The following is a 27,263-nucleotide window of genomic DNA, read 5'->3' as shown; positions in this document are numbered from 1 at the left end:
GAAGCAAGCACCTAGAGCATGGTATGAGAGATTGAGGGACTTCCTCCTCTCTAAAGAGTTCACAATAGGCAAGGTTGATACTACTCTTTTCATCAAGAAGATTGGAAAAGACTTGTTTGTGTTGCAAATCTATGTTGATTATATCATATTTGGGTCAACCAATCAAGATTTTTGTGATGAATTTGGAAAGATGATGACTAATGAGTTTGAGATGTCCATGATTGGAGAGTTGAGTTACTTCCTTGATCTTCAAATCAAGCAATTGAAGAATGGTATATTTATGAGTCAAGGCAAATACATCAAGGATATGATCAAGAAGTTTGAAATGAGTGATAGTAAAGCCATTAGCACACTAATGGAAACCAATGGCAACTTGGATAGTGATGCAAGTGGAAATATGGTGGATCAAAAATTGTATCGGTCTATGATTGGAAGCCTACTCTATGTGACTGCATCAAGGCCGGATGTCATGTTTAGTGTATGCATGTGTGCAAGATTTCAAGCCTCACCAAGAGAAAGTCATTTGAAGGCTACAAAAAGGATATTGAGGTACTTGAAGCATACACCAAATGTTGGTTTGTGGTATCCCAAAGGAGCTAAGTTTGAGCTAGTTAGTTACTCCAACTCGGATTATGCGGGATGCAAGGTTGAAAGGAAAAGCACTTCGGGCACATGTCAATTGTTGGGAAGATCACTTGTTTCATGCTCATCAAAGAAGCAAAATAGTGTTGCATTATCAACCATCGAAGCCGAATACATATCCACCGGTAGTTGTTGTGCACAAATACTTTGGATGAAAGCCACTTTGAGTGACTTTAGAATCAAGTTCAAGAAAGTGCCATTGCTATGTGACAATGAGAGTACAATCAAGTTAACCAACAATCCGATTCAACATGCAAGAACAAAGCATATAGATATCTGCCACCATTTCATAAGAAATCACCAACAAAAAGAGAATATTTGCATTGAGAGTGTGGGCACCGAAGATCAACTTGCCGATATATTCACCAAACCATTGGATGAGAAAAGGTTTTGCAAGCTAAGGAATGAGTTGAACATATTGGATTTCTCAAATATGTGTTGATGCACCCCCACTTATATGACATGCCTCTCCTTCGAGCTATTCAAGGTAAAAGTTGTTTGTGTAACACCCTCGGTGTTATGATCTCGCTTAGCACCTTGAGTAAGGCCTTAAAGAAATTAATTAACCAAGCTCTCATGTTTTAAAGTTTTAAACTCACATATAATGATAAAACAAATTATCCATGTTTTTGTATAGTTTGATGATTCCCGGCGAGTACCTTGGCTTGGTGTAGTCCGTAGGTTGGTTTGATGTGGTGGGGTTACCCCAAAAATATCCCGAAGTCCTTTCGTAACGTACTGGAACCCATGTTCTGACCTCAGTTCGCGAAATGGTGCTCGAGTGACGAACCCAAGTTGGCGTGCTTGTATCTTCCTCTCAGGTGACCCGTTGTTGCACAGATTGCTTCGCTGGATAGCCGATGGTGTGGACTGTAGGTTTGTAAAATTGGTTTAGCTTTAGCCAGGTTTTTATGTGGTTTTTGGTCTGCTTTAAATAGCGTGCACGACACTGGTTTTGGCTGCTCAGTCTGTGGCCGCGGTCTAGCTCCTGGTGTCGCTGTGCCGGGCGCGGAGCTGAGCCGTGGCGACGGCTGCGTCATTGGGCTGACATGGAGCCCGTTCCGCTATGTGACTCACCTGCACCCCCATGACGCCGCCTGCCTCCGTGGTCATGTCGGGATTAATGCCTTGTCGCGGTAGCGCTGCCTGCCTCCGCTGTCCATCCACATTGAGGTCTTTGTTGCTGTTCTACTATGCGTCGCAGCCGTAACTGTGGACGTTGACTTCTCCCTGCTTTGCCGTTCTCGCCATGCTGTGCCTCTACCGCTCTGTGTGCGCCCCTGCCTGCTGCGTCCTGGCTACGCTGCTCCCTCGCCCCGTCTTTATCACGAGGCGCTCGGCCGCTCCCTCTGCTCTCTCTCTCTTTCTGTCGCTTGCTCTCTCGCTCGGCCACCGAACGCACAGGCGCACCCAAGCCCGCGCACAGATCCTAGCTCCACCTCCGAGCCGCTGCTGCGCCACCCTTGTCGGCGTCGCTTGTCCTCCACGGCACCACCTTGCCTTGTCGCGCCTCCCATGGACGACCATGCCGTGACCGAATCCATGGAGAGGTGCTGCGTCTGCTCTGCAGCGCTGCCTCTCCTAGCTGCTCGCCGTGCGCTGGACCGCAACTGTAGCGCCATCTCCAATCACGCCATGGCCACGTCGTAGTGCAGCGTCTCGCGCCGAACCAGCGGCTTCTCCGCCATTGTCTCTTCCTTTCCCGCTCTGGCCCAGCACCATGCCACCTTCCGTCCGTTAGGCTCGCCTGCTGCTGATGCCCCACGAAGCTTCGCCGGTCCGTGCGCCTCCCGGCTGCAGTGCCCCGCCGATGAGTGCGCGCGCGCCCCTCGGTCCGTGCAGGACTGCTGCGTGCCCGTGGTCTCGCAGCCACCACGCGGCCCTCTCAGCGTTGCGCGAGCGCGCCCCTTCGCCTCGCTCCACGCCGGAGCCACCATGCTGCGGTCCACGGATGCTGCCGACACGCTCCAACGCCAAGGCCACACCCACCATGCCCGAGCCCGGCGCCCCTCCTTTTCCTTCGCTGCTACGGTCGCATGAGACCGCCACGCCCGTCCTGATCCATGCTGGGCCCGCTACTCTTTGGCCGCGCTCATGCCCGCAGCGCTGCTCCGCTGCTCCACGCGCCTCTCCCTCGCTGCCAGCACCGCCCGAGCACGCAAACCGCCCGTTGTCCGCAATGCGCCTTGGCCGCGTCTGCCGTGCTCTGCCAGTGTCCGCACCACCGTCGAGCCCCGCTGCGCCCCGGTGTCACAGCCACCATGACCCGCCCTCAGCCGTGCACAAGCACACTATGCCGCCGGTGCCGTGGTGCTTGCTGCGCCGTGGCCGCCACTGTCGACCGCACGCCTGGATGCGCTGCTTCTGTGGCCGGCGATTGGTCTCCTCGGCCTATGCTCTGCTTTAGAAGACGAGGTGAAGGTGAGAAATCCAAGTAAAGTTTTGTACATGGTGTTTACTACAAAATACATGACTCGAATAAACAGTGTTAGTGGATCTCAGAGCGAATAGAGAAATATGCAGGGTTCTTTCTGCAAAATCCACACCACGCCTGTGGGCTTGACCGACTAGGCTGGCCTGCCGCCCTGCGCCTTGGCCATTGCTTGCTTGCTGGGCCGCCTACCGCGTTGGGCCACCGCCTGCCCCGTTGGGCTAGCCGGTCGCCTGCGTGCTGGGCCATCCGTGCCTGGGCCGCAGGTTGTGCCGCGCTGGGCCGCGCATGACGCGCCCCGCCTGGGCTACCCTGACCGATTGGGCCAATTTGATAACTGCTGGGCGAGTTAGTGGCCGCCGGCCCATTTTTCATGTTTAAGGTGTTTTCTAATTTAAAGCTGAAGTAACCTTGTAAAATTCGTAGAAAATCACAGAAAAATCATAAAAATGTCAAACCAGTTTTGTTAGTCTCCTAAAATCATGAGCCACATATTAGTAGATTTTATTCACATAGTTTGGTAATAATCTTGGGAGCTATATAATTAACTTGGGGTACTTAGTATTGTAAAGAGATAACTTGTAGGAATTGTTCAGATACATTGGCAATAGTGTTAAATCTGAAATTTGTATAGTAGGCTCCTAGCAATATTAGTTACTCACTGTAATTGTTGTAGCTCTGGAATAACTAGCTGCTAATTAGATAATGATGCTCTATTTCAAATAAGGATTAAATCGATAGAATGGAATAAAGAAACACCGTTGGTTTATATAACTAAATTAATTATTGGGAGATAACGCCTTATCCAACAACGTGTATATGTAGCCTAAGTATGGTCATCGTTAGAATTAGCCGATTAACTCGAGCGATGTATGTCGTATTTTACGAGTCACGATTGCAGTTGACTAATTACATCTTTGCATTGCATCACATGCATATCATATAGGTACGATGATGGATCAACGGATCGATCAAAGGATGATTGGGAATCCGAAGATGATGTAATGGACTTTCTATTCAGATGATAGTGGATGATCTGAAGATGCAGATACTAACTTTTTAATATATATCTTACCCAGGCAAGCCCCGGTCATAACCCCTACTTTTCTGCAGTTTAAATTATATTTATGCATTAAGTTTTAAGGAGTTGAATGAAACCCACTTGCATATATATATCTTTATCCTATGAGTCTTACTAGTATGACAAGATCATGTAGATTGCTATGCTATAGGACTTCGATAGAAGTCGAGTGATTGCCTATCACTCGCAAGATATAGGAAATATATTATTGATGTATCATCACTTGGAAAATATAAAAATGGTGGAAAGGAAAAATAATGACCGGACAGGGATATGGTTTGGGTATTGGTGTGTGTAAGAGTTTGTGTCGCCGTGGACACGGGGCATAGCTTGGTTACACTGCTTTCCCTGTCTGGTCGATTAAGGACCGTTCGTTGCATAAGACTCTAGGTAGGTCTCAGACTTATTATCCCGAGCACATACTTGTGTATGGGCGCTTGGAAGACTTGTTGCTCTCTTGTCGCGGATCCGACTCTTTCCGGACCGACTGTTAGGGTTTTATTTTGGTGGAGGAGGTCCTTGCACCGCACTGAGTCCGGGACTCAGGGGTGGGGGCTTGGAGTCCCAGTTTGGACGGGGACCTGGACACCCAGGATAGGAGAGTGATGGGTTGGTCCTGCTTGTGCCTGGGGTACAAGCGGGGCGTGTGTTTTTGGGGTACCCAGCTGTGGGCATTGATTCGCGAATCGTCGGGCGATCCGGTACGGCTTGTCTATGGTTTAGCATCGTAGTAAGAACTGAAAGATGGAAGATGGAAAGAAAAGGAACTCTGATTGCTTACCACTTGCGTGAAAGTAGTATAGGTGCTTACATAGAATGGTTAGTTAATGAACCAATGCGGCTATTAATAAAAATTGAATATAAGGACGCACGCTTAGTAATGCTTCCTGCAAATGCAATAAACCCACAAGCTAGATAGCCTTGCATACCCTTGGAGTCTTTTCTTTTCTCCTGTCGGGTAAGTCTTGTTGAGTACAATTGAGTACTCAGGGTTTTATTCTCCCTGTTGCAGGTGACAGGTGGATGCTAAAGCTGACCTTTGTGTGTGGATTCCTCCTGGTGGGCTCAGCGATGATTTCCTTTACGCTGCAATCGTAGTTGTTATTTATAACTCTCACCAAATGTTTTTATAAGGAAAGTTTCATAATCTGTTGTCGTAGTTGATTTATCAATGCTTCATCATGTCTTTATTATTTCCGCTGTAATTCTGATCACATGTTTATATTCCGCTGTTCAATTAAATTGTTTATAACTCTGATAACATGATTTTATTCCGCTGTTATATTAATAAATATTATACTCTGATGTTGTATTAAAAGTGATGTAAGAAATGGTTACGAATGATGTAAGCTTTATTCTCTCATTTGTGATCCTGATGGCAAAAATGTGGATTTTCGGGTTCTCCCCTGGGGTGTGTCCGACGGAACCGAGTAATTTAGTGTTCTCCATCGAGTGCTTAGTGTCTAATAGAAGACAAGCACTCCTGTGAGGCATTAGATTAGGCGGTTCTGCCATAGTTTGGCATGACATACATCCTTGCTAAGGACATGTTTAGTGCATCTAGTCATATTTTCCATCTTATTAGGACTTTCAAGTGGTTCAATTTTATTAGGCTCATTCATGAAAATCAAATGAATTTGATAATTATATGGTACCACTATTGCTTCTATGCTTGACTTGATCTAGTGGTAGCATATGACATGTTTGTGTGCTTGTAAACCTAGTGTTTAATCTAGAACATGAGCTATAAGTGTTTAACTCAACATGGTACAAGATAACCCTTATTTGGAGGTGTGAAGAAGCTTGTCCTTGGATCAAACCAAGTTAAATATCTTTGGCATATATTCTAGTTTGAACCAAATTTGGAACTTTGATCCTCACCCTATTGATTGACCTTGATAATCTCGACCCTACAAGTAATACTATCTATATTTTTTTGAACATTTGTGGTCATTGATGACAAAGGGGGAGAAGATAGTATACAAAGATAGAAACGGGGGATTGAAGCAAAGATAGTAGTAAAGACAGTGAAAAAGGGGAAGAAATATCATAAAGGGAGAGAAACATAAAGATATACTTGATATATGACATAGGGGGAGAGAAGTAAAAAAGGAAAGGGATCAATTAAAACCTTGAGCACACAAGTAGGGGGAGCAAGCTCATGAACTTGGATGATGCATTTGAATGTGCTTTTCATATGTTTGCTTGCATGGCACAAAGTATTAAATTTAAACTTCCATGCTTGTGTGATATATGCTAGTTGTAAGTTTGAATGATAATATGAAAAACTAGTATGAATAGGTTATCTAGTGATTTTATTCTCTAGTATTATCAAGTGGTATCTATTCAAAATATTTCCATGTGGTATATTTTTCAAATGCTATCAAGCTAACCATGGTGCTAAGGAAGGTATAATGGTGCACTCTGATTGGTATCACGCTTCAAAGGTCCATCTTTTATATCTTAGCATCATTTGGTAGAAATTGTCTCCTATATTTCCTATCTAATCATATGTGCGAGCTACAATCCAAACTCTTAGCACATATGTAGGGGGAGCAATTGCTACTATAAGGAGTTCATGAAACTTGTCCTTATCTTTTACACATGGTAAATATGCTTGGACAAGCAACATGGATTCAATCGAATTCTAATTTACATCTTTGTATAAGGGTTGTCATCAATTACCAAAAATAGGAGATTGAAAGCTCTAATTTGGTTTTGGTGAATTGATGAAACCCTAAGTGCTAACCAAGTTTATCAAGTGTTCATGAGATAGGTAGCACACTCCAAGTTGCGAAGCAAACAAAGATCATAGCATGATGAAGATGACGCCATGGTGATGATCGAGTGCTTGGACTTGGAAAGAAGAAAGAGAAAAACAAAAGCTCAAGGCAAAGGTATAAACCATAGGAGTTATTTTGTTTTGGTGATCAAGACACTTAGAGAGTGTGATCACATTTAGGTTTGATAGCCGTACTATTAAGAGGGGTGAAACTCGTATCAGAATGCGGTTATCAAAGTGCCACTAGATGCTCTAACTCATTGCATATGCATTCAGGATCTAGTGGAGAACTAACACCCTTGAAAATGTTTATGAAAATATGCTAACACATGTGCACAAGGTGATACACTTGGTGGTTGGCACATTTGAACAAAGGTGAAGAAGTTAGAGGTGAAATGGAGTTGGTCGCAAAGATGCTGGCGTCGGTCAACTGATCGGACGCTAGGTCGCTTAGCGACCGGACGTTGAAGGGTTGTGTCCGGTCGTGTTGTCGATCAGCACGGTAAGAAGTCATAGTGTGACCAGACCCTAGCAGGGTCCGGTCGAGCATGACCGGACGCGTCCGGTCGGCAAAAGTTGGTTTTGGAACCTTACTGTAAATGACCGGACGCTGGGTGTTCAACGTCCAGTCAACTCAGGCGCAGCGTCCAGTCAAGTTAGATGACCGTTGAAGTTGGGACACGTGGCTGACTGCGAGCGACCAGACGCTGGGAGCTCAGCGTCCGGTCAATTGACCGGAGCGTCCGGTCAGCTCGTATTGTGCCCAGTAAAGGGGTACAACGGCTCTATTTCGTGGGGGCTTCTATTTAAGCCCCATGGCCGGCTATGGCTCACAACTTTGGCCATTTTCATTGACATAGCAACCTTGTGAGCTTAGCCAAAGCCCTTCCACTCATCTCCATCATTGATTCATCATCATAGTGAGATTGGGAGTGAATCCAAGTGCATTGCTTGAGTGATTGCATCTAGAGGCACTTGGTATTCGTGTTTCGCTGTGGATTTCACTTGTTACTCTTGGTGGTTGCCGCCACCTAGACGGCTTGGAGCAGCGAGGATCGTTGAGCGGAGGTGGTGATTGTCTCCGGCTCCGATCGTGGTGATTGTGAGGTGTTCTTGACCTTTCCCCGGCGGAGAGCCAAAAGGTACTCTAGTGGATTGCTCGTGGCTTGTGTGATCCTCATCTTGTGTTGGTTGTGCGGCACCCTATTAAGGGTTTGGCGTGTGAAGCCAATTAGCCCGTGAACCTTCAAGTGAGTGAATCGCCACAACGAGGACTAACTTGCCGGCAAGCAAGTGATCCTCGGTAAAAAATCATTGTGTTCATCATTTGATTCCGAGGTGATTGGTTTCCATTGTTATTCATCTTTGTGATTGATTGGCTTCTTTCTCGACACGGCGGTATAACCTTCTTGATCACTCTCTTTACATTACCGCAAACTAGTTGTCAAGCTCTTTAGTGTAACTAGTTGTGAGAGCTTGTTTGCTTGGTTGGTGTGGCTCTTTAGTTAGCCTTTGAGAGCACACTAACATAGGGTAGTATCATAGCTATTGTGTGAATAGATACTATCTAAACTAGAATTGTGGTAGGTGGCTTGTTTTTTGAGTAGGCTAGCGCAATACTTGCTTCGCCTCATAATTGTTTAACTATTTTGTTAAGTGTTGTTGTAGAAATTTTTATTAGGCTATTCACCCCCCCTCTAGCCATTAGGACCTTTCAGCCTCGCCCTTCTTTTTCGCTATTCCGTGCTTACGTCTGCTCTGTTCAAGAAACAGCCACCGCCGTTTTTCTTGATGCTGTGGACCGTCGTCGTTGCCAACTTCCCGCCGTCAAGAACCGGCCAACCGAGTTCGCGACGTCGCCCTGGTGATGTAGAGCTGCCTTGCTCGCGCTTTCGTGGACCGGAGCACGAGATCGAGAGCTACCCGTGCGCTATCCACGCGCCTCCCTCGGCACGGCGCACGGGCGGCCTGGCCCCGCTCCCCGCGGGCCCCGTCCCCGTACCCCCAGCGGCCACAACCTGACCCTGCGCCCCGGCGGCTAGGCCCCAGCACCGCATCTCCGGTGGCCGCGCCATGGCCGGCCGGTCGACCCCGCGCCGCGCGCAACCGAGCTTTGGCCAGACGGCCGCGCCCGCGCACCGTCTCAGCGACCGTGCCCTGGCCAGGCGGCCACGCCCGAGCCTCGGAGAGGAGGTCCCACACAAAAGATTATATCAAAATATTTCGTATGACGTTACATCTGCCATCGTTATGAACCTTTTGGTCCCAAAATTTTGAATATTTATCAATATTAAATCTGAGTTCAAATAATTGCAAGTTGTGCCAAATATGTTTGACCAAATTTAATCAGGGTAAAATCACAATTCGGCATAACGGGCAAAATCGCATGGGCATTCATGTCCTTTTGTACAAAGTTTAACACCGTTAGAGGTGGATGACGGAACAGGAGCAAACTGGTGCTTCGTTTTGAAATCATAGGGGTAAATTCACAAAGTCAAAAAAACAGAGACAAAATCACAATTTCGATAAAAAAAAACAAGGTACAAACGCAAGATCCCCAAATATTTATACCCTCTACCGTGTTCGTTCATCTGTCCGGTGGGTCCGGTCCACCCCACCGCACCCGCGTCTTCAACTGCCTGCCGCTCAAGCTCTTCTTCTCCCCCTTGATTTGTTTTGTTCCCTTGCGTTTGGCTGCAGGCAGAGGCCGAGGCCGAGGCCGAGGCCAACGCCGCCTGCCCCTGCCAGCTGCCGCTGCCTCCTCCTCCTCCTTCGCATAACGACGCCGGCCATGCGAGTCAATAAATAAATTCCGATTCCGTTCCTTTTCTGGAGGACGGCTAGACGTACGGGGGCCTTCCCGGCGACGCCGCACCGCATCCATGGCGATGGCCTTCCTGCTGCTGGGCCTGGGCTTCCTCCTCGGTATCCTCTCCCTGGCGATCGCGGAAGGTCTGGCGCTCCTCTGGGCCATCCGCAGCCTCACGCCCCGCTCATCGCCCTCACGCGCCACGCCGCCACCGCCACCACCACTCCCCGACCACCCGACGCCGCCGCGGTCTGTGTCTCGCCACAGCCTCAACCGACAGGTGAGACCGGGAAGGTCGGCCATTCATATTCTCGATCGTTTCGGTTCAATTCAATCAGTTAATGTTAAGCAAAGCAAGCAAGCGCGCACGCCTCAGCCTTCTTCAGCTTGTTCATTCAATTCTCATCAAGGTTTGTTATACGTATTTTTATTTGGCCTTTTATTTGCATTTGGAGGGCCTTGCTACTGACAAACTCATTCTAGTTTCCATCTTATTTCATCCATCCATTATTCTATGTATTGCAGTATATGTTCCACATGTTCACGACTTGTACCTTAATTAACATCTTTCCATTCTATCTATGAGTTAACAGGGCTTCTTGTGGATGCTGGAGCAACAAAAGACGCCCCGCGGCCCCAAAGAAAGCATCAATCGCCCATCGAATGGCGGTAGCCCGGGGATCAGAGACAAGCAGCTCATCGTCGAGGTTTTCCCTGTAAAAATGTCTGCCAAACTTGAAGGACACTCGCTCACCTTGTCTGGACCTGATGATGCCTCGCAGCTAACCATTGACCTGCTCAGCTGCACAGTTGTTGCTGTTTCTGCATCCAATCTGCCCTCACGTAAATGGTTAGTGCAAATTGTAGCTAGCCTCTTCCCATGCTTCCAACGCTCATCTTTTCTTTCGTGGAGAGGCCCCAATAATAAGCAATTATTCTTTTTGGTTGTCGTCAACTAAAAATTTGATGAAGCTTACTCACTGTATGCCTTATTATGCTTTTAGCAGTTATATAAATCCTTGACTTGCGACAGAATAGCCAGATGTGCTATACTACATGCGCAATCAGAGTAGATGTTCATATCAACTGACTGTAGTTTCTCAGTTACTAATTACTGGTTTGAATTCTGCTGCCACTATATAATATGATCCATTCACATGTCACATACAGTTTGCCTAAAACCACCGCCAGTATGTATTTTCTTTCAGGGCCAAGAGGTATCCGATAAAACTGGAAAGCAAGGAATCTGATATTTGCAGGGGGAGCAAGGTATGCTATGTTTATGCAGACACCTCTTGGGAAAAGGAATCATGGTGTAAAGCACTTCGTCTTGCTTCTACTACGGACAAGGACAAACTCGAATTCCATGACATGCTGACTGGAGAGTTCCGCAGTTACATAGCCTCTTTGAAAGCTGGATACCCTTGCTTTCTGGGACCCTCAACACTCTCCAGTCAGGAACATGTGCTTGTGGACAACACTGTGAAGACTGATGGATCTTCAAAACTCCGAGGTTTTCTGAAACGGTTGGCAAAGAAGGCATCTGTGAAGGCTTCTCAGGAGAGCAAAACAGGTATGGTGCCATCTAAACAAGATATAAAACAACCCAGTACGCCTAGCTCCTCTATGAGTTTCAACAGCCAGCTACCAGATTCCCCCAATACAAAGATGGATGAAAGGCTTGCCGATAATGGTACGCTTTGTTGGAACCTCCTAATCTCTCGGTTGTTTTTTGATGCTACAATGAATGATGAAATGAACAAGGCCATCAAAGCACGTATTCAGGTCAGATGATGCTGACATTTTCAAGTGAATTTATCCTTTGTCCATATCTTATATTGATTGGTTCCTGTTGGTCAGCGAACATTGTCAAACACCAGAACTCCAGCCTACATTGGTGAAATTACGCTTACTGACCTCAATCTTGGCAAGCTTCCACCATATCTGCACAGAATGAGAGTCCTCCCACCGGATTTGAACAAATCGTGGGCTTTTGAAGTTGACTTCGAGTATTCTAGTGGAATACTGCTGCATATCGAAACAAGACTTGAGGTTCAGGCGCCAGAGTTGGAAAAGGACATACTGAAGACCAATATTAAAGACGACTCTGATGGGGATGTGAGTTCAGATTTCCTTGATAGTATTGATCAATATGGTAACCAATTCAGGCATTCAGAAGCTTTGGATTCTGCAGCAGAGGTTAATGATGAAGCAGGTTTGCGACACTTCTTTCATGTGTTCTCTTCTTTTGCTTATTTGTTATTGGAATCATCATTTGCAATGTCTGTTAATGATCCAATAAATATTATGTGATCTGAGAACTCCATCAATTATATATCCTGAACATGTTGGTCCTCTAGAAAGCCAAAGCATCATAACTTGAGGGTATTAACGGCCTTTTGTGGTTATATATGGCAGATACCTTACGGAAGTCAAAGAGCACTGGATGGGCATCAAGGTGGAAAAGTATCATGAATTCAATAGCGGACCAGGTTTCACAAGTTAGTTCTTTCTTGTTTTGCCTTTTTTTCATATATACCTTGCTTATACACATTACCAGACAGACAATTGGTTGTGTGCTAAGGAGTAACCATATGACCAGTTTCCATATCTAGTGTTTTGCTTCTGTTTGAAATTTAGCCATGAAGTTCTGACCTGAACTGTGCTTTCTCACTTTCCTTGCAAAAAACAAAGGTGCCATTATCATTGGCGATTAAAATATCATCTGTTCGTGGAACAATGCGGATACATCTAAAACCTCCTCCGAGTGATCGAGTATGGTATGGGTTTACGTCCATGCCAGAGATAGAGTGGGAGTTGGAATCATCGGTTGGGGATAGGAAGATCAGCAGCAGCTACATCGCCTCACTTATCGGCAACAGGATCAAGGTGTTTTACTTGCCTTCCATGAGTCATGACTAAGTTGTTATTTTTGTGGTTAATTTGTGTGGTTGAATATGGAGCATTTGGCTGGTGTCCTACATTCATACAGGCTTCGGTTCGTCAGAGCTTGGTGATGCCCAACTGTGAAAGTTTTCCTATTTCCTGGATGATATCAGATACGGATGACTGGGTGCCCCGCAGAATTGCACCTTTTATATGGCTGAACCGTGAGCCCACTGAGACTAGCACAAGGCGTGCTGCAGACACAACTAGAGAGATGCCAGGGGAAGCTTTCGCATCCAAGGCCATTGCAAAGAACAAGTCAAGTCTGCTGCCTCCTTCAAGAAGAATCACCAATGGATCGTGGAATAAGACAAACATAGGTGTTGATGGGCCAGAGCAAGCAGAAGCATCAACGAGCTGGCAGACTTGGCTGGTTTCAGCAAGTGGAGCTCCTCTGCAGTCAAATGAGGATGCAACAAGGGAGCAGCTGAGGATGCCACTGCTGAGCAGCAGTGGAGATGAGAGAGCAGGCCTTGTGGAGGAGCAGACATCACCTTCTGCTGGTGAGGAGGGAGATGCGAAGAAGAGGAAACGCGGTGTTCGGCGTGCACGGGTGATGGATCTGGGGAGGAGGATGGGGGGAAAGCTGGAAGAGAAGGGCAAGCATTTCATCGGAAAGATGCGGGAGAATGCGAGGAACAACCGCCTGCTATTGCCGGACTTGGAGCAGGCCACCACCCCTCCTGCTCCTGCTCCTAGTTAGGCATTTAGGATGTTGAATTAACTGTTACTCTGTTACCCGATAAAATGAGAGTTCCTCAGTTACAGCGCCTGGCAACAGCTCCTAATAACAAGTGTAATGATATGGGAGACTGTTTGCAGTTGTATGTAAAAAGGGCTCATGAATATACCACACAACTGAACAGCTCCTAATAACAAGTGTAGTGATATGGGAGACTGTTTGCAGTTGTATGTAAAAAGAGCTTATATGAATATACCACACAGCTGGAGCGAGATAGATGTAAAAAGAGCTTATTCTCGGTCCATTGGCTGAGAATACTGAGTACAAGTAGAAATTGTGGTGGGTAGACTGGGAATAACACACATTAGGGTTGGAATTCCATCAGGACATTCATGCACTGATATATTTTTTTCTCAAAGAGAGCCAAAATGTAAGGAAAAAAATGCACTCTGCTCAACACAACATGGTGTGCTTTGTATTCATTACGCTTTGTTTGGTCAGGTCTACACAGAACAGGACTGCTACATCTCATGTTTTTAAAGTTGCTACATCCTTGAGTTGACAAGACCTTGGTAGGTAACTGCATTCCACGTCCTAAACTCAATTTAGTACATCCCCAGATGGTAGATACACTAAGCATCCCAAGGTACACTAAACATCCCAAAGGTACATTACATATTACGACTTCTGCTTGAGAGACGAACCATCATGTTTTCTACGAGCCACCAGTCACTTACACAGGTCGGTCAATCTTGAGATTCCTCCAAGGCTTCCTTCTCCCTCTGCTGCTCCACTGCCAGAGTAGATACGTGTAAATCGTTGAACCAGAAACGAACTAAAACAGATGAAGCATCTGCCAATTAAACATATTTGAACACTCACATGCAATCTCAGCCAACGCTTTCTGTGTGCGCCTTTCCAGTTTATCAATTCTCTTCTGCACATCACGTTTCAGATCCCAATTTGGATTCTTTGGTGCTATGTTTCCAAAAGGATTCTGCATGCACAATATAATGTTGAAGGATTAATTGACAGTTTGTCTCACCAGAAGTACAAGCAAGAGATCTTGAAGTTGGGAACACCAAAATTGTACCTCCAATTCCTTTGGCTCTGCAGTTTCAGCACTAATTGGGTCTTCAAACTTAGGAAGAGACACTGGAGCCAGCTTGCCACCTCGGAGTTGCTCATCATGGGGAAGGTAGTTTCTGAACTTCATGGCTGGAAGCTCACTGCATCAAAAAGAACGCACAGTTGGCACTTCTAATTAATTATTAACTCACACAGCATTAAGAAATAATTCAGACTACAAAACCACTAATGCCAAGCTGGAGACTCTTATTTTCACGTAGTAAAGCTTGTCAGCTTCATTGCCTTACCCATCATCTTCAACCTCCTCGGCCTCCTCAGTGGGGCTACCATCCTCTTTAGCAGCCTCGCTAGGTGCATCCTGAGGACCTGGTAACGCTGGCTCTTCTACCATCTCATGGTTGCCATTTCTAATACAATCAATAAAAATAAGAATCAGTAATGCATGCGGACATAGGCTATAGACATCATTTAGATTTTATGTCCATACTTTATCTACATTGGAGCTAGTAGAGTTTAAAAACAACAGTGCCTTGTAAGTCAAAGAACATACAGTGAAACAGCTAGTACTTATGTCAATCATTGCATGTCGTCAGTTTTAGTGAACATTGAAAAAATAAGTAAATAAATTATTCTAGGGTATTGAACTTCTGTCTTAGTGATACATTCAGAATTTGGATAGCAGGAAGTATTTTCGATAAAGGATGTTCAGAACACAATTCTGGAATCAGGTGCCTTTATATCAGTTTACCCTTCAAAATAATATAGAGAAGGAATATTATGGGGTACTTCTGGACAGGGAGTGCACAGCACATTGTATCATTTGTTGCGGCAGAATCATTGATAAGGTCAAAGTCTAGCGAGCATAGCTGTAGTGTGACACCAAAAAAAAAAGAAAAGAAAGAAAAGCACACACTAGCCTGTATGGAGCACTTGAAGCATCTAATATGTCCAAATTACCAATGACTAGTGTGGGAGCCAAGCTGTTTTGAAATGCAAATTCCAGATGCTAACCAAAAGACTTTTTTCCTCTGGATCAATATGCTACACTATGATGACTGATGAGAATGGATTACTTAATTGAAGAATTGACAGCGCAGCATATGTGTTGGATGGTGAAGGAGCTGTTAAAGTAAAAGGCAAAAGTGTGCCCCTAAGGCTTGTGAAAGTGGATCTTGGTGTCCGCACAGAACTCATTTCGCCTTTTAACTTGTCACCTTATGAGTTATGATGAAAAGCCTAAACCCATGACAACAAACAGAAAAAAAGAGCATGCCTTGATTCTAAGAATAAGGGACCTCAGGTTGCAATCCCATGGCATGTGAACATAATGTTCTAAGTGGATGCCAACCGTGAAATGCACTAGTAGCTGTCACTTGTCAGTTATCACCAGTCCAAAATAACAATAGTGTAGGCGTTAAACTTTTCAGAGAAAAATTAAGAGAAGGGTCCAAAGCAGCATAGAGATATCCTCGATAAGCAGTCATCAATCCATGTGGCACTAGCTAGGGTGTAGGAGCGGCAACAACCAACTAAGTTCAATGCCATATAGAGTGTAGAATTGCAACCTTGGAAAGGCATCCCAATATGACTGCCTGTTGGATTTAATGTGTGCCAGAGTGCGAGAGCCAGGCAAGCGCAAGACAGTTGCGGTCATTTTACCTACTAATTAACAACACAGTTGACCTGCCGCTGCAATTATTTGCGTGCGGAGTTATCTTGTGAGATAGGTGAGGGGAGGGGAGGGGAGAGGAGAGGAGAGATCGTACTGCTGTTCTCCGTCGGTAGCGGGGGTGGGGGCGCCGTCGGGGGTGGAGAGGAGCTCCTTGGCGGCGCGGAGGGCGCGGAGACGCTCGCAGCGTGCGGCGGCGTCCTCCTCGGCGCCCATATCTTCCTCTTCCTAGCGTACAGGAAGGAGGCGAGGGGAGGCGCGGGGCAGTGGCTAGGCTAGGGTTTCGAGGGAAACTTCCGCCTCTCTCGCGGGCGTTTGAAGAGGACCAAGACGAAGGCTTTTGGTTGATGGGCCTTTGGGCTTGTTGGGCTCCGGAACGGGCTCTGTTTTCTTACCTTTGGTGGTGCTGGGTTTTGATTGGGGAAAAGGCTCCAATTTTGCTCCATGAACACAAAATCACATTTACCCCTTTAAAATACAGATTTTATAGAAATTGTATTGGAATTTCATTTTTCACAGAAAAACGCAGAAACAGAAAAAAGCCCCGCATTCCAAAGAAGGCCTAAAACATTTGTCTCCTGTCTTTGCGATAATTTGGATGGTAATTTTGCTGATGTAGCACTACGCTAGAGAGGATAAATCACACTACATTAAAAGTTTAAGGAGATAAATTGGACTAAAAAAATTAAGAGATAAATTGAATAGAAATATTATTAATTTAAAAACATCTAAAAGTTCATAAAATAAATTTCTAAAAAAACTATACAGATATTCAAATCAAATCAAAATCCAGAAAGCATACACGGAACGGAATTTGGATAGCGTGCGGTTTGTTGGAGGGAGCAAATCTTAGCCGGAAGCCATCAAGCAAAAAAAATAATAATAAAAGGGTCGCGATGCTCCGGCTGGCCGGCTCCTTCCATCGTCTGCCCCCTCCCGTGCTTCTCCCCCGCGCGCACCGCCCCATCTCCCCAGCCCTCGCCGCGTCCCCGCTCTCGCGCCGCCGCGCTCTCCTCCTCCTCCTTTCCTCCTTCGGCATCGGGCCCCTCTCCTGTTACCGCGGCCCTTCCTTCGCAGCGATGGCGGCGGCGGCGCCGCCGGTGGCCAAGAAGGTGCCGCGCCAGCTCGTCGAGCATGGCGACGTCCGCGTCGACAACTACTACTGGCTCCGCGACGACTCCCGGTCCGACCCGGACGTCCTCGCGCACCTCCGCGCCGAGAACGACTACACCGCCGCCGTCATGTCCGGTCAGTCGGGGACTTCCAGCTTATACATGCCTTCCTTTTCCATCGTGTGCTTGGCTTGCCGCGCGTGTCAGGTCAACCAAAGGTGCCCTTAGCGTGCTATCAGGCATTAGCTAGGGATCCATTGTTTTGACATGACAATCACTTGCCAGTCCTTCCAACTTATACCAGGTTAATCTGTGCTGTTGTTATTATCACTTGGAATGTAGTTGTATATCGTCTGTTCAGACTTCAGAGTGGCTTTCTAGCTCTCTAGTCTGGAATGTAGTTGTATACACTACACGAGATGTTTCCTAGTAGAGTGGTACTACGGATCATTGTGCAGTTATTATTTCAGTCCTCTTCTGCTAACCCTGGTAACTCTCTTCTAGATGTCAAGCAACTTGAGGACGAAATATATGCTGAAATCAGAGGAAGAATCAAGGAAGACGATATTGATGCGCCTCTTCGTAAAGGGCAGTACTACTACTATGAGAGGACATTGACTGGCAAGGAGTATGTGCAACACTGTAGGCGTCTCGTACCGACTGATGCTCCTATTACAGTCCACGATGTGATGCCCACAGGACCTGATGCCCCTGATGAGCATATTATCCTGGATGAGAATGTTAAGGCTGAGGGCCATGACTACTACAGCATCGGAGCTTTCAAGGTGTGGTTTTGGCCCACCTACTCCTTCTGTCAGTCTCTATGATTCTGTTCCTCGTGCCTGTGCCTCTCAGATATCCCTTATATGTATCTAACATAATTTAAATTTAAATGCTTGCTTCAGGTCAGTCCCAACAACAAGCTAGTTGCTTACGCAGAAGACACTAAAGGTGATGAAATCTACACGGTCTATGTCATTGACGCGGAGAGTGGAGAATATGTTGGGCAACCACTTAAAGGAATTACTTCTGACATTGAGTGGTCTGGTGACGACCACCTCGTTTACATTACAATGGATAGTATACTTCGCCCAGATAAAGTAGGTCGCTCGTTCCTCCGCTTCTTCTAACTCCTACATGGCATGCCTCTTGTTTTGCGAGTTCAGTTGAAACTTCTGGTGACCTTTTTAAGATTGTTTAGTTATGATTGTTGTGCCTGTAGGTGCTATGTTATCGGATCTTTTTTTTTTTGTAGTGTTTTTTATTATTACATTTATCTTACCTTTGTAATGGCTTTTGCAGGTATGGCTACATAAGTTAGGGTCTGATCAATCAAGTGATGCTTGTCTGTATCATGAGAAAGATGACACATTTTCTCTAGGCCTTCAAGCTTCTGAAAGCAAGAGATATTTATTTGTTGAATCTGGAAGCAAAAATACAAGCTTTATATTCTACCTGGACATATCCAAACAGAACAAGGAACTTGCTGTTTTGACACCTCGTGTGTATGGCATTGATACAACAGCTAGCCATCGTGGAAATCATTTCTTTATTAAGAGGCGAAGTGATGAGTTCTACAATTCTGATTTGGTTGCTTGCCCACTGGATAATGTAGCTGAGACCACTATACTGCTACCACATAGAGAAAGGTACTTACATTATTGTCACACAAATTTCAGAAGACATTTTTGTGGTTGATATGTAATGTACACAGTATCAAACTTTTTAGGGAACAGATTTAGACTAACTGATTTAATTTGTATGATGTTATCTTTGCTAACTTGCTCTTAATTAATGAGGAATAATCTGTAAAAGTTTGCATAACCATTTTATAGTGCAAGTCTCAGTTTTCTTCTTGGATATTAATTGTTTTTTTCTAAATGAATACTGGAACCCTACGGGATACTGTGCTGCTGCAGCATAGACCTTTCTTTTTGAAAGTTCTTTGACATTTGAGAAAAGCAGGAAAGGGATGCATTCTTGTATTAGCATTGCTTGTTACTGATTGATACTATTTGTGTTGCCAGCTAGAGCATGAAACTTTCAAACTTGTGGGTTCCAACTTCCAACCAGTTACTATTTGATTGTTTCACTGTATTTCCAAAATTTTATTGCATCAGTTGTAAGATTATGAAGGAATGGGAGCAAAGCAATTTGTATTTAGTTTGACTTTACCATACCAACCTTAGCTTTTGGAATATGGTTCATTCTATATCAATATTGGATCTTCGATAGGATGGTAATCAAAGGTTTTGATTACCACTGCTTCCTCGGTTTTGTTGAGTTAGGCTCTATGTAAGAGGCTTGATGCTCTGGCAGTGATATACCAGGGTTCAAGGAAACTGCAGCTAATAGAAATCTGCATGAAGCTACTAATTAAGTGATTCATCCTGCACTTTTACATGTTTACAAATTTTGTTATTTATGTTTTGCTCTTCTTAGCAATGGATGCATTGTTTGTTAAAAATGTATTGTCAGTTGACAACGAAAGTACATAACACATCACAATCGCATCAAACTGAAACTCCCTTCAGTGTGAAAATACAGGATTTCCAGCTCTTTGACAACCATATTGCTGTATATGAGCGTGAGAATGGCCTTCCCAAAGTAACTGTATATCGGCTACCTGCTATTGGAGAGTCAATTGGACAACTTCAGGGAGGTCGAGCGCTTGATTTTATTGATCCAACATATTCTGTGGACCCTGAGGAGTCTCAGTTTCATTCATCTGTTCTTCGATTTCATTATAGTTCAATGAGGACCCCGCCCTCTGTTTACGACTATGATATGGATTCAGGGGTGTCTGTTCTGAAGAAGATCCATACTGTAAGCTAGAGTTGCACTATTATTTATTTATTTTCCGGACAGTTATTGATTTATTTTTATTTATTTTTACAAACCCATGGCGATCTGATCTTCTCGATATTCTTTAGGTTTTAGGCGGATTTGATGCATCAAATTATGTAACAGAAAGAAAATGGGCTACTGCTGCTGATGGCACTCAGATCCCCATGTCCATTCTATACAGAAAAGATCTTGTGAAGCTTGATGGCTCAGACCCTATGCTACTATATGGCTATGGCTCCTACGAGGTACATTCTGTTTGTTTATTTTCCTTTTTAATATTTCGTATAAACTGTAACAAGGGAAGTCTTTCTGCAATATTTAATGCCTTGAACATATTTCAAGATTGGCATGTACGCTGTGCTCGCTGCAGCTGTGCTGCAGTTCTAAACACACGCTTGTACTGTAGCAGTGGCTTGCGGCAGCTGCAGCCGCAGCAAGCACTGCTGAGCAGGCTGATAGTTTATGTCAACTTCCTTTGGTCATCTTGGGATCCAAATGATTCATTTGAAAGTTTAAGTGTTCTTTTTTATATGTGCAGCATGTACAGACTGTACTTGCTTTTTTGCTAATGTGCCATTATGCATTCATTTGCTATTATTCATCATTATTTTCAAGTGACAACAATTCTTTAGCATTCAATTACTTTAGTGTTTCCTTGCTGAATGATATACTTTAAATTTTGATACCAGAAAGATTCCTTGTCAGGACCCAGTAAGGTCTAGCTAGTAGCAACCAGTGGCGGACCCAGAATTTGGCCAAGACTAGGGCCAAATTTTAGCAGCCAAAAACCTAAAGCTACACCATAATCTATATGTCACATAGGAAAACAACTATTTTCAAAGAAAATTTGCAAATTGAGAGGAGTCTCAAAGAAAGTCTGTTGTTCAGCAGCCCCCTCTTGTTCAGGAACTCGATAGAAATACGATGCTGAAGTCCGGTCCTCTTCATCTTCTAAACTGTAATTTTAGAATGTAACTGGAATAGAAACTTTTCAAAATACAAACTGCAACAAAGGGTTGAAAATTTGAAATTGGGAAACCAGATGCAAACCAGGGCTCTGCTTCTGTCTTCCTGTTCGCCTTGTCCTGCTTGATTTGGCCAGCGCCCAGCGGGCAGCGGCGCAGCGCCCCCTGGCTGCCTGGCGAGTGACGGGCAGCTGAGCGGGGCCGGGGCGGACACCACTGGGGCGCTGGGCAGTGAGCAACGGGCAGCCACCACTGGGGCGCTGGGCAGCGGCTGGCCGAGCAGCCGGAGACCTGCCGAGGTCGGAGCCACGGAGTGCATAGCGGAGGGGGCGAGCCGGCCAGGGGCGGAGCGCAGAGGGGGCGAGTGGCGACGGGCGACGCACCTGGCCGCAGACGACGGCGCGGAGCAGCGCGACTCCAGACGCGACTCACGCCGTCAAGCGTGCGAGGCGGCGAGACTCCGTCCAGACGCGAGCGAGCGCTGCCCTATTCCCTGGCTTGGCTTGGACTTCTTGGTTGGGCTGATGTCTGATGGGCCAAAAAATTGAAGAATTGCTCCCTTGTTACTTGGGCCACGACTAGGGCCACGGCCCTAGTGGCCCTAGTGCTGGGTCCGCCAATGGTAGCAACTGTATGTGGCAACTTGGCATCAAGACTATCAGATGGTTCTAGGTTTCAGCAATAATAAATGTAACAGAAGTTATTGTAATAACTGTGCTCTTATTTTCTCTGTTCTTTTGGCTACAGATATGCATAGATCCGAGTTTCAGAGGGTCAAGATTCTCTCTGGTAGATAGGGGCTTTATATATGTGATAGCTCATATCCGCGGTGGTGGTGAAATGGGCCGGAAGTGGTATGAAGATGGGAAACTATTGAAGAAGAAAAACACTTTCACGGATTTCATTGATTGTGCTGAGTACTTGATAAAAAACAAGTATTGTTCCAAGGAAAAGCTTTGCATCAATGGCAGAAGTGCAGGTGGCTTATTGATGGGTGCTGTCCTAAATATGAGGCCTGACTTATTCAGGGCAGCTGTTGCTGGAGTGCCTTTCGTTGATGTTGTCACAACTATGCTTGATCCAACTATCCCATTGACAACGGCTGAATGGGAGGTATCCATTTCGTCAATTGTGTTATTTTTTATTTCCATGTTTCAGTGTCATATTGCAATTTTTATTATTAGCAAGAATAAGAAATAGAGATATGGGCCCTTTTTAGAAATGTTCTTTGGTGCCCTTTTGTCCGTTGCCTGTTTGCTATTGATGAAATATATGGATGCACCACCCCAGTAAATTAATACCAATTGTTGTTCACCCAAACACAAGGAATGCAACCTTTTGAATACCCTGTCCATATGGAAGTCAGGCTTGAGCTTCAGTTGGGTTGGGACATATTAGTTCTTACTGGGATTAGACTTAGGCAAAAGATACGTACATTGTGCTTGAGCAGGTATCAGGGCTAGGATATGATGATTCCTTGCTATAATATCTATAAATGTTCGTTTATAATTTAACACTTTATGTTTTTGAATTATCTATTTATTTCATTATGCTTTGTGTCTGGAAATCGGAATGGAATATTTACCACTTGCACGATAGGGATGTTTAGCAAGCTGTACCATGACAATTGCAAATCAACATGCTTTATATGAGCTGCGTGCTTGCCCCTTTTATTCTAGTTATCTATTTGTTTCCAGTTCTTATCAATCCATGTGTTGTTGTCCTTGGTTCAGGAGTGGGGTGATCCAAGAAAAGAAGAATACTATTATTACATGAAATCATATTCTCCTGTTGACAATGTAAGTGCTGATCTTTATGTCTCTGTTCAAATATGTACTAGGGTATGAAGCTAGGATGATGCTTATTTCTGGTGAATGAATATAATAAAATAGTGCTGGAGGAGTATATTAGTAACACTGCCTATTTTTTCCCCGTTATTTATTGGTGATGACCTGTGAATGCATGAATATGTAGTGTTGTTCTGGAATGTGATAATTTGCACTGTTGAAAGAGGTAGCTAGGAATTGTTGATGATCTTTGGTATTTTTGGTTCCATTAATATTAATATAATAAAGAATTATACTATTATTATTACATGGAGTCATATTCTCCCACAAGCATGAACTTTAAATCGACCACAAATGTGCATTGCCCTGTGTTATCTGTTTGTCCATGCCACAGGTGACGGCACAAGAGTATCCCAACATTCTTGTCACCGCTGGCTTAAACGGTAGGTGCCCCCTTGATACATTCCAAGTTGCTATTTAGCATTTTTTTTTTATTTGGTCTGTGATAGCTAGCTCGGTATCTGACTGATAACGACCCAGATCCACGCGTGATGTACTCTGAGCCTGCGAAATATGTGGCGAAGCTGAGGGAGTTGAAAAGAGGAGATAACCTTCTGCTGTTCAAATGCGAGCTGGGAGCTGGACACTTCTCCAAATCAGGAAGGTAAACTGACGGTTTAGGCGGTTCTTTGTTGGTTTTGCTATAGCTGGTGTACAATATAAACGTCGAAGCAAAGAGTAATTTGGCTGGGGTTATGATTGCAGGTTTGAGAAATTACAGGAGGACGCGTTTACTTATGCGTTCATCCTCAAGGCGCTGGGCATGACTCGGAAGCTGGCTTCACTGTGAATTTGATGGATGTGAGCCTGGAGGAATTCAACTGAATGATGATTGGACTGGATTTTTGTTAGGATTGCCGCGTCGCATTCGCATCTTGTCACAGGACAGGTCGTGCTTTGTTGAGCAGCAGACTGGTCGCGGTGAGGTGCTGTGCTGTAACTGGGAGAACTCTCCCTCGATCCCTGTCTCGGCCTCTTGGTTGGGCCCGGACTGCTTGTGCCGAGCTTTAGGCCTAAGAAGGATAGGGATGGATTTCGATCGAATATGCATGAAATCGAATTCGGAAAGTACTATTTATCACATTTAGATTTGAATAGAGATATAGTAGATATTATTAGGCGCGGATACAAAAGGAATGGTTTGAGATATCTGCTTGATTTCGGTGGAGTGTGTACTTGCTTTATCGATTGTTTTAGTAGAACAAAACCATTATGGATTTGAAACATGAGTAGTACATGACAGAAAGGCAATTCAAAATCAAAAAGTGATTGGCAGCATCGTCATTTCGTCCTCTACTTGGTCAGCACATGCACAGCAGTCAGCAGTCAGCAGTCAGCAGTCTGAAGTGCATGGGAGGACCGAAGGACGGAGGAGGAGGAACATAGGAAGGCCCAGAAACCCATGGCCGATTGCTGTTTGCTGCGCCAGTGTTGCTGCTGCTGCCGACGACACGACAGCACGACAGGCACTGCGTCTGCGCTGCAGTCCAGTGGCAGTAGTCCTCTCCACTCAACACCACCGTACGGGGGCTCCTTTTCCTTTCCGTCGCCGCACAGGCGCACATGCCCGTCGTGGGCTACTTCCCCACTTCACGTGACGGACATGTATAGCAGGACGCCCAGGGCAGGCCCACGAGTCATTCCACCAATCCTGATGTGACCGCCAATACCGTCGTTTCGTTAGGCCATGACCATCCACAGTGTCTACAGGCCGGAAGGGGTATTAAGGGCATGTCTGATCAGATTTTATAATTCGATTTTTTTATTAAAATAATATATGATGTTTCTTCAATTGTGTTAGAAACTTCTAGAATCCTAAGATGTTTGGATGGGATTCTAGGATTTTGAGTTTTTTCTTATCCCAATTCTTAGAATCCTTATGGATCCAAACGATGCCTAAATTAGGCTAGGCCCTGTAGCAAAATCACAAAGTTTTAAACTAAGTGAAGGAAGTGTGAAACGATTCTGATCCGATTCTCGGTGTTGATATCCTGTTTGGAACCGTTTCTCCCAATTCTCTCCAGAAACCAAAACGTTTCTCTCAACCAAACGGGGCCTAGGTTAAGCCTCTTTTATTTTATGTAAGTTTATTTAACTATGTTATTATCATTTAAATTTAGATAAATCATGAAAAGTGATATAATGACCTGTTTTGCCTGGCCAAAAGGAGTCAGGCACCGTTAAGACGGTGTCCAACAACCGCGACCCAAAATACAATGCTCATTCGTCCTCTGGGTAGCGCTACAGGAAAATGGTTCAATACCTATTTTTGGTCTTCTCCAACAATAAGACCCAAAAGACAACCATTTTCTGCAAATGGGTCTCCAGGAGAGAGGATACTCAGATTTGGGTTATGCCTCTCCTGACACCCAAAATGGGTCTTCCATATAGGTACTCTGTTGAAGGCTATATGTATTATGTTGGAGACCTATTTTGGTTTTGGGTTCCGCAATGAGTCTCCTGTTGGAGACAGCCTTAGCCATTTGGTTCCTGCACTTGAATTGCCTTGATTTCTGCGCCAGTCAGAAAAACATTGCTGCCCTGAGAGAGCCAAAATGACTTGTTTGTCTGGCAAGCGTCTCATGGCGTGCGCTACCTAGGCAAGGCGAGGTGAGCCGATCTGGCAAAGCTTCCAAGCACGCTTAACGTTAATTTGGTGTCATAAAAGTGTATTTTTTATATGGTTCAAATAATAGAAATTTGATTCAATATAAAGTTAAAATAAACTATAATTTCAACGGATGGAGTGATAACCAACAAAATAAAAAGAAAAATCTAGCCTACAGGATCCATCAACCTTTTTATTGCGAAGGGAAGAGGGATTATATTAAAACTCGGTTTTTTTGCGAAGAGGAGGATTATATGAAAACTCGACATAGTACATTCCCAAATTACATGTAAAAAAACTAAAATAAAAAATACATAATATGCTATTCATATTATTTGATCGTCTTCTTCTCCAATGGCTTCCCTCGAATGTCGGAGCTAAAGTGCAGTCCTTATGCTGAATCTAACGACCAACCCCCAAAACATTGGACATGCCCGTATGTATTCTTCTTCCTCGTTCTCCTCCTTCAACACTACTGCCTCAACCATTTAGGTTTTCTCACGAGTGATTCCTCTAGAGCACATCCGCGCATGTCTTTCGACCATGGCCCTCTCTCTTCACCGATCGTACAAGGATCCTACACCTAGCCCCGTTGTCCCTCATGCATCTTGTGTGAGGATGGTAATGGTAGCCTATTGTTTTTCTAGTTCTCGTGCGTAGCTCTTGGTGGTAGACGTCCTCCAATATCAAGTGTTTTTTTTCTTGTAGTTGCTGCATGCAGCAAAAGTTATGGGCCTGTTCGCTTGTCTGAATTCTGGAGGAATCTGGATGGTTTGGAGGAACGCTGGAGGAATTTGTGAGAGAAAAACACTGTTTCGGATAAAAAAATAAGCGGATCAAGCCGGGTTTAAGGGCACGCGAACGGGTGTTCTCCTACTAGTTCTAGCCATGGTTCATTTGATCGTTCACGTGCAGTGAGGCTCTTCATCCCCCGATCATCACTGGCAGCTGCTGATCGTGGCCCCATCTTCCGAATAGTCTCCACGAGGGCGTATCTAGGGGGTGTTTGGATCCGGTGACTAAAATTTAGGAGGTGTCATGTGAGGGTGTCGCATGGGATGTTCGGATACTAATAAAAAAACAATTTACAGAATCCGTCAGTACTCCACGAGACGAATTTATTAAGCCTAATTAATCCGGCATTAGAACATATTTACTGTAGCACTATATTGTCAAATCATGAACTAATTAGGCTTAAAAGATTCGTCTCGTGAATTAGTCGCAAGCTGTGCAATTAGTTTTATAATTAGTCTATATTTAATACTCTATGCATGTGTCCAAATATCCGATGAGACATCGACTAAAGTTTAGGAGGAGAAACCAAACATACTACCTTACTGTCCACTTTTGGGCAACCTTACAAATGAAATGCCATTTACATACCTACGTATATAATAATTTCAAAACGATAACATCTTATTCATTCAATTCCATTGTTGCATGCCATGGCACCATGTTATCATGGGAACCTTATAAATAGAGTTTCCAACGTGGATGACAAGTTTGGGCTTTCGGTCTATCCGAATCCAACCGATCGATTATTTGGTCGTTTTAGAAGTTCAATTATCTAAAAACAAAGATCGATTGGACAGTGTTAGGACTCAGGACAGGACCCAGTAAGTTCGGTTCATTCTCGGTCATGACCGAATTAATTGGACTAGACTAACAACCACAAAAATAGTAGAATTTATAGCAAATTCTAACAAAAATCATTTTTATCTATTTGAAGGCAATGCCAGGACAACGTGTATAG

At 44.7% G+C, this 27,263-nt stretch overlaps 3 protein-coding genes across 9 annotated transcripts; 2 read left to right on the top strand and 1 right to left on the bottom strand.

Moving 5' to 3' along the window:
• The first annotated feature begins 9,579 nt into the window (after positions 1–9,579).
• LOC136521699 (uncharacterized) lies at positions 9,580–13,603 on the top strand. Of its 3 annotated transcripts, none has more exons than XM_066515455.1 (7): positions 9,580–10,025; positions 10,339–10,595; positions 10,954–11,530; positions 11,606–11,960; positions 12,164–12,246; positions 12,440–12,634; positions 12,738–13,603. In XM_066515455.1, exons 1-7 carry the CDS (start codon positions 9,819–9,821, stop codon positions 13,392–13,394), a joined length of 2,331 nt encoding a protein of 776 aa, XP_066371552.1. In that variant the 5' UTR covers positions 9,580–9,818; the 3' UTR covers positions 13,395–13,603. The 3 variants fall into 3 exon arrangements, with proteins under 3 accessions (XP_066371552.1, XP_066371553.1, XP_066371554.1); XM_066515456.1 differs by lacking the exon at positions 9,580–10,025 and adding an exon at positions 10,031–10,155; XM_066515457.1 differs by lacking the exon at positions 9,580–10,025 and having other exon boundaries at positions 10,457–10,595; positions 10,937–11,530.
• LOC136521701 (uncharacterized) lies at positions 11,161–16,486 on the bottom strand. 5 transcript variants are annotated; one of them, XM_066515464.1, is made up of 6 exons: positions 16,229–16,486; positions 14,750–14,869; positions 14,467–14,602; positions 14,256–14,370; positions 14,111–14,166; positions 11,161–11,263 (listed from the first exon to the last, which is right to left on the bottom strand). In XM_066515464.1, the coding sequence occupies exons 1-5, from the start codon at positions 16,345–16,347 to the stop codon at positions 14,120–14,122; spliced, it is 537 nt and encodes a 178-aa protein (XP_066371561.1). In that variant the 5' UTR covers positions 16,348–16,486; the 3' UTR covers positions 11,161–11,263; positions 14,111–14,119. The 5 variants fall into 5 exon arrangements, with proteins under 5 accessions (XP_066371561.1, XP_066371559.1, XP_066371557.1 ...); XM_066515462.1 differs by having other exon boundaries at positions 11,221–11,263; positions 14,078–14,166; XM_066515460.1 differs by lacking the exon at positions 11,161–11,263 and adding an exon at positions 11,537–11,773 and having other exon boundaries at positions 14,078–14,166.
• Positions 16,487–16,977: 491 nt separating this feature from the next.
• Positions 16,978–23,983, top strand: LOC136521700 (uncharacterized). Its single transcript, XM_066515458.1, has 11 exons — positions 16,978–17,379; positions 17,748–18,028; positions 18,149–18,343; positions 18,546–18,892; positions 19,778–20,069; positions 20,177–20,335; positions 21,803–22,168; positions 22,789–22,854; positions 23,237–23,285; positions 23,383–23,506; positions 23,608–23,983. Exons 1-11 carry the CDS (start codon positions 17,028–17,030, stop codon positions 23,690–23,692), a joined length of 2,316 nt encoding a protein of 771 aa, XP_066371555.1. The 5' UTR covers positions 16,978–17,027; the 3' UTR covers positions 23,693–23,983.
• Positions 23,984–27,263: the final 3,280 nt, after the last annotated feature.

Source organism: Miscanthus floridulus, chromosome 18 (assembly GCF_019320115.1).
Source record: "Miscanthus floridulus cultivar M001 chromosome 18, ASM1932011v1, whole genome shotgun sequence".
In the NCBI taxonomy this organism is placed as follows: Eukaryota; Viridiplantae; Streptophyta; class Magnoliopsida; order Poales; family Poaceae; genus Miscanthus; species Miscanthus floridulus.
Note: the sequence above shows the minus strand (reverse complement) of the source record. Positions and strands in the feature narration are given on the sequence as shown.

Coding starts and splice junctions, on each gene's coding strand:
- LOC136521699 (XM_066515455.1), top strand. CDS start 9,819: ATGGCGATGGCCTTCCTGCTGCTGGGCCTGGGCTTCCTCCTCGGTATC. Junction 10,596..10,953: donor AATCTGCCCTCACGTAAATG/GTTAGTGCAAAT, acceptor ATTTTCTTTCAG/GGCCAAGAGGTATCCGATAA. Junction 12,635..12,737: donor TTATCGGCAACAGGATCAAG/GTGTTTTACTTG, acceptor ACATTCATACAG/GCTTCGGTTCGTCAGAGCTT.
- LOC136521701 (XM_066515464.1), bottom strand. CDS start 16,347: ATGGGCGCCGAGGAGGACGCCGCCGCACGCTGCGAGCGTCTCCGCGCC. Junction 14,870..16,228: donor GCTACCGACGGAGAACAGCA/GTACGATCTCTC, acceptor TGATTGTATTAG/AAATGGCAACCATGAGATGG. Junction 14,371..14,466: donor CAGAGCCAAAGGAATTGGAG/GTACAATTTTGG, acceptor TTGTGCATGCAG/AATCCTTTTGGAAACATAGC.
- LOC136521700 (XM_066515458.1), top strand. CDS start 17,028: ATGCTCCGGCTGGCCGGCTCCTTCCATCGTCTGCCCCCTCCCGTGCTT. Junction 22,169..22,788: donor TGACAACGGCTGAATGGGAG/GTATCCATTTCG, acceptor TCCTTGGTTCAG/GAGTGGGGTGATCCAAGAAA. Junction 23,286..23,382: donor TGTCACCGCTGGCTTAAACG/GTAGGTGCCCCC, acceptor ATAACGACCCAG/ATCCACGCGTGATGTACTCT.